The sequence below is a fragment of the Erythrolamprus reginae genome, unplaced genomic scaffold (assembly GCF_031021105.1).
Source record: "Erythrolamprus reginae isolate rEryReg1 unplaced genomic scaffold, rEryReg1.hap1 H_74, whole genome shotgun sequence".
Lineage (NCBI taxonomy): Eukaryota > Metazoa > Chordata > Lepidosauria > Squamata > Dipsadidae > Erythrolamprus > Erythrolamprus reginae.
Window position 1 is genome coordinate 18,479 of NW_027248533.1, and position 6,522 is coordinate 25,000.

Genomic DNA, 6,522 nt, shown 5'->3' on the forward strand with positions numbered 1-6,522 from the left:
TTTGTAAGTTAGAGGCGTTCTTAGGTAGAGGTACCACTTTATTTTGATCCAAACAGTTTCTTGGAAAAATCACTTGGGCAACTTGCAATTAAAACTCCGTGGCACAGGATGATAGGTAAAGGGGTGCAACGGCTCCCCCCTGGCATTTAGGAGTAAGGAAAGGAAAGGAAAAAACGGATAAAGAAGATTTGTTAATAAAAAATTAAAAAACCTCTTACTTGAATCGGGATTTGACCTCGTTCAGGGCTTTATCGTATTCTTCTGTGGTGACCTTGTAGAATTGTGAGCTCTGTAGAAAAAGCAGGAGGAGGGGGGGAGAAAAAAGAGAAGAAATTAAATATAAAATGCCCCCCAAAAGGCAAATGAGAAATGGTGACATTATTTATGCAGTCATCTAGGGCAGGGGTAGGCAACATTGGCTCTTCTATGACTTGTGGACTTCAACTCCCAGAATTCCTGAGCTAGCATGATTGGCTCAGGAATTCTGGGAGTTGAAGTCCACAAGTCATAGAAGAGACAATGTTGCCTACCCCTGCCCTAGATGACCCACAAGGTCCTTTTCAACTCAACTCAACTCAACAAACAAACAAATAAAAAACCCTGGTTCCAATGAGTTGACCAGAAAACACACACAATCCACCTTCTTTCCAGTTCAGCGGCACATCCCCCCCCCCCCCCCCATTTTTCCGTTTGGATTTCCTGTTGGTACCTTTATCACTGGGTTTCCTCTTCCCCCGGGCTTTTCCATCGTCAGCCCCAGGCAGGCCCTACCTCTGGTGCTGCTACCACTTGCGACCCTCTAAGACTGCTGGTCTCCAGGTTCAGTTAACGTTTCCCAACTGAACCTTGATGACATCACAAAGACCCCGAGCCTTGGCAACCGCAGACACACAACATGTTCAAGGCTTCAGTCTCGCTTGCAGTCCTCGAGTGGCTTCTCTGTACGTTGGCCAAGCTACTAGGGTGAGTAAACACGGCCTTTTGTGGCACCCTATATTTATTCGGTTCTACAGGTAGCCCTCGACTTACAACAGTTCATTTAGTGACTGTTCCAAATTAAAACCGCATTGGACAAAGTCAATCAATCCATCAATCAGAACAGAGCTGGAAGGGATCTTGGGAGATCTTCTAGTCCAACCCCTTGCTCGAGCAGGAGACCCTAGGCCATTTCAGATAGATGGCTGTCCAGTCTTTTCTTTAAAAACCCCCAGTGTCATTGTACAACTTCTGGTGGTAGGATGTTCCACTGGTTAACTGTCCTCCTGTTAGGAAGTTTCTCCTATATTCCAGATTGTGTCTCCCTTTGATGAGTTTCCAACCATGATCAAGGGAATGGACCCCTTATGCAACCAGGTTGATTCCCCTGGGCCGCTTCCGTTTTATGTATGGTTTGTATGAGATGTATGATTGCTTTTATATTAAGGGTTTTAAATTGTTTTAATCATTGGATTTGTAATGTTTTGTGCTGTGAGCCGCCCCGAGTCTTCGGAGAGGGGCGGCATACAAATCTAATTAATAATAATAATAATAATAATAATTTATTTATTTCTTTATATTTATTTATTTATTTATTTGATTTGTATGCCGCCCCTCCCCGTAGACTCAAGGCGGCTAACAACAGTAATAAAAACAGCATATAACAATCCAATATTAAAACAGTTAAAAAACCCTTATTATAAAACCAAACATACAGACAGACACACCATGCATAAAATTGTAACAGCCTAGGGGGAAAGAGTATCTCAGTTCCCCCATGCCTGGCGGCAGAGGTAGGTTTGAAGAAGTTTAAAAAAGGCAAGGAGGGTGGGGGCAATTCTAATCTCTGGGGGCAGTTGGTTCCAGAGGGCCGGGGCCGCCACAGAGAAGGCTCTTCCCCTGGGTCCCGCCAAGCGACATTGTTTAGTTGACGGGACCTGGAGAAGACCTAACTGGTCGCTGGGATTCGTGCAGCAGAAGGCAGTCCCTGAGATAATCTGGTCCGGTGCCATGAAGGGCTTTATAGGTCATAACCAACACTTTGAATTGTGACCGGAATAATCCCTCTGTTTATGCAGCCTAGAACTTTGTTGGCTTTTTTGGAAGCTGCTGCACATGGATGGCTCCTATTTAAATGGTTGTCCACTAGGACTCCAAGATCTTTTTACACAAATGATACCAATTGCAGAACAGACACAAAAAGTCAAAAGGCTGCAGGAAGATTAAAACCGAACAAGACGAATTTTGCCTGGCCCCGAATAATTTATCTGCCTCCGATATCAACTTTTGTGGTGGGTAGTTTATTTTTTTTCATATAGTTGCTGCTGGCCGGTCGAGAAAAAATTGAAAATGAAAATCTTGTTTAAATTGTCACACACACACACACACGGACTGACTTCTGGATTTAGCAATGGGGCTCAATCCTTGGACAATCACCCCCAAGTGGCTCAAAGACCGGCACAATCGATGGAGATGCAATTAGACGCATGAGGATTGGAGGGCGCTGGGCGGGTGGACGCCGCCCCCCCTCCCCGTTTGAGATGATAGATCCCCCCCCTCCTCACAGCCTGCCCCCCCTCCCCCTGTTCTGATGCCGAGGCTGCCCATCCACTCATTGAGAAAGCCATTCATCTCTCTTCGGACTGATCAATAAAGATGAACACAACAGTTGTAGAGATCGATTGCCATTTTTTATCATTTTAAAGCATGGAGGCATGTCTTTGGACACAAAAGCTATATTCTTTGCATACCATTGGGGTTCTTTTCTTTCTTTCTTTCTCTTTCTTTATTTCTTCCCTTCCTCTTTCCCTCCTTCCCTCTCTCTCCCTTCCTCTTCTTTCCTTTCCCCCTCTCTTCCTCCTTTCCTTTCCTTCACTTCCATTCCTTTCTCTCTTTCCCTCCCTCCTTCTTACCTTTATCTCTTTTCCTACCTCTTCTTTCCTTCCACCTTCCTTTTCTTTCCTTTCTCCTTTCCTTTCACTTCTATTCCTTTCTTTTTTTCCCCTCCCTCTTTCCTCTTTCTTTCCTTTTTTTCTCCTTCCCTTAAACTTCCATTCCTTTCTCTCTTTCCCCCTCTCCCTTTCTTTCTTTCCTTTCTCCTTTCCTTCACTTCCATTCCTTTCTCTCATTCCCTCTCTACCGCTCTCTCCTTTTCCTATCTCCCTTCCTCCTTTCTCTTTCCCTCTCCCTCCTTTTTTCCTTTCTCCTTCCCTTCCCTTCCTTCCTCTTTCTCTCCCTCTTACTTCCTCTTCTTTGCTTTTCCTCTCTCTCCGTCCTTTCCTTTCTCATTTCCTTCACTTCCATTTCTTTCTCTTTCCTCTTTCTCTCCTTTTCCTCTCTCCGTCCTTTCCTTTCTCCATTCTTTCAGCTCCATTCCTTTCTCTCCTTCCTTCCCTTTCTCTTCTTTCCTTGCCCTCTCCTTCCGTTCCTTTCTTCCTTTCACTTCCATTCTTTTCTCTCTTTCCCTCTCTCTCTTCCTTTCTCTCCTTCCCTCTCCCCTCTTCTTCTTTCTTTTCTCTCGTTTTCTTTCCTTTCCCTTCTCCTTTTCTTTTCCTTCCATTCCTTTCTCTCCTTCCTTCCCTTTCTCTTCCTCTTTCTCTCCTTCCCTCTCCCTTCTTTTCTTTTCTCTCGTTTTCTTTCCTTTCCCTTCTCCTTTTCTTTCACTTCAATTTCTTTCTCTCCTTCCCTCTCTCCCCTCCTTTCCTTCTTTCCATCCCTCCATCCTTCCTTCCACCATTTGAACAATAAGCTGTTACACATATTGACCATCCTTTAATCATTGTTTGTTTGTTTATTGATACTGTACTTCATATCTCTTAACTACCCATCCTCACTCAATTTAGATTCAGCTTAGCTAAATGATACGGCTTTCTACTTGGATTCCAACTGATACGTGCATATATAGACATCCTTTCTCAATGGATAAATGGTTTTATTTTGTCTTTCTCCCACTCGCCTTTAAAAGAAGAAATCTCAAACTATACAAATGTTGGATAGAAATATCTTGTTTACTTTAATAGGGCTGGCTGTTAAAAATTACATTAACGTCCAGTCTTCTAATATATTGGCAGAGAAAAATCCATGACTACTTTCTTCTCAGCTGGTTAATTGAATCTCTGCCTTAATAAGGCAATAAATTATGGCATACAGTAGTTTCAGGTTGAAAAATACCTGCTCGGGAAAGTGACAGCGATACTTTATCCTCTATCAGTGCAGTAGGGGAAAAAAGCCGCACATCTTGCATGTTCCCTGGAGCAGGGAAGGAACTGGAGGCTAAGATCTAAATAGAGTGAAAATTGTAAGGAATCCTGATCCTTTTTTTGTTGCTGTATTGCACACACTGGAAACACATGCGCTGAGCTGAAAACTAACTTTTGAAATCTCCCCAATTTTAGCCATGACTTGTGGATAGTATGGGTCAAATAACCTTAAAAATATCTTATCATCTTAATCTTAGCTATAATCTATCTACCGTATCTACTTCTCACTCTCTACTGTTATCGATCTATGTATCTATGTATCTATTTATGTTTCTATCTATCTATCTATCTATCTACCTACCTACCTACCTACCTAATTTATCTATCATTTATCTAATCTATCTATCTATCATTTATCTAATCTATCTATCTATCATTTATCTAATCTATCTATCCATCCATCCATCCATCCATCCATCTATCAGAAAATCTAGTCTGCCCTTATACCATTTCCTGTATTTTATCTTACGGTGGATCTATGTTTATCCCAGGCATATTTAATAGAATAGAATAGAATTTTTATTGGCCAAGTGTGATTGGACACACAAGGAATTTGTCCTGGTGCATATGCTCTCAGCGTACATAAAATAAAATACATTTTTGGTATAACACTTAATGATTGTCATAGGGGTCAAATAAGCAATGTAGAAGCAATATTAATAAAAATCTTAGGATATAAATTCAGTGACTGTGGATTTACCAAGCATGTCTACTGGAAGTTTGTTCCAAGCATCTACTACTGTTCAAGTCACCCCTTAAACGCTGTCTTTCAAGGCTGAAGAGACCAAGGCGTTGCAACCTGGTATCGTAAAGGAGGGGTTCCATTTCCTTGATCATCCTTGTTGCCCTTTTTTGCACCTTTCCCAGTTCCATTCTATCCTCCTTGAGGTGCGGTGACCAGAACTGTACACAGGACTCCAAGTGTGGTCTCACCACCGATTTGTAGAGAGGTGAATTGTCCTCACTGTTGGAAAACTTCTCCTTATTTCAAAGTTGCTTCTCTCCTTGATTAGTTTCCATTCGTTGCTTCCTGCCCTGCCCTCAGGTGCTTTGGAGAAAAAAAATTGACCCCTTATTTTTTGGCATCTAAACATTTCAAGCCCGACGAAAGGGGCCATTCTGATAAGTCTACGGGCGAGGTCTGTTTCTCCCTCTCGTAAGATATGCGTCCTTCGTTTCGCCATTAGAGCATTCGCTGCCTGGCTAATATTTGGAGGTGCTCAAGGAAATGAAAATATTTCATCAAAGGAAATACCTATTTCCGCAGCCTTGTAGCTATTCACTCGAGCATCTCATTTGCATGTAATTGAAAAGCAAGTCTGTTTAATACAGGGACGTGCTCGATGTTCGGCACATGGTTAGGCAAACAATTATATTTAAACATTCTTTGATGACAGGATGCCTGATCAGAGTCAACGGTGTTTACAACTGTTTGGCACGGAGGGGTACCGGCGATATTGCATAATACGAAATCTGGCCGTACGAAGTTACGAATGTTTGCCGTTCTTTCATTACAGCAAAGCCCACTTGCCGTTTCCCTCTGTGCTTTTGAGAAAGCTCGGGAGATTTAATTGGCAAGTGGGAAATTTTTATTGTTCGCTCTTGATTCACATGCGCGCAACAGGCTGCGAGGCCATTAGCAAAAATGGCACATCTGTAACAATACCAAGCAGCTATTAAACTTTCTCTCGTGGGACACCGGCTGATTCTGTGCCTTCAAATGGGCTGAAGAATATATATAGGTGTGCGTGTGTGTGAGACATATTTTTGCTGATAATGAAAAGGGAGACTACCATAGATCTATTTCGGGTTTATTCTGCTCTCATCAGGTAGCCACACCCTTACTGGGATTTGAACCTAGGGCTCTGCCTTGTAAGGCAGTTGCCTTAGCTTCTAGGCCAGTGATGGCGAACCTTTTGTCCCTCGGGTGCCGAAAGAGCATGCGCACATGCTATTGTGCATGCGTGAGTGCCCACACCCATAATTCAATGCCTGGGGAGGACGAAAACAGCTTTGCTCACCTGCCGGAGGCCTTTTGGAGGTTGGAAACGGCCTGTTTCCCAAATTCTGGTGGGCCCATTAGGCTCGTGTTTCACCCTCCCCAGGCTCCAAAGGCTTCCCTGGAGCCGAGGGAGTGTAAAAACGCCCTCCCCATTCCCCTGGAGGCTCTCTGGAAACGAAAAACACCCTCCCAGAGCCTCTGTGTGAGCCAAAAATCAGTTGGCTAGCACACACATGCACATTGGAGCTGAGCTAGGGCAACACCTCATGTGTCAGCAGAGATGGC

At 43.3% G+C, this 6,522-nt stretch overlaps 1 protein-coding gene across 1 annotated transcript in view; it reads right to left on the reverse strand.

The window, feature by feature from the left end:
• Nucleotides 1-214: 214 nt before the first annotated feature.
• The window catches only part of LOC139155872 (MICOS complex subunit Mic19-like), a gene marked incomplete at its 5' end in the record, with an annotated part of 73,673 nt that continues 67,365 nt past the window's right edge, over nucleotides 215-6,522 (reverse strand). Inside the window, one exon of the mRNA XM_070731213.1 lies at nucleotides 215-289. Within this exon, the coding sequence (XP_070587314.1) occupies nucleotides 215-289 (75 nt within the window). The remainder of the gene's footprint in view (nucleotides 290-6,522) is intronic.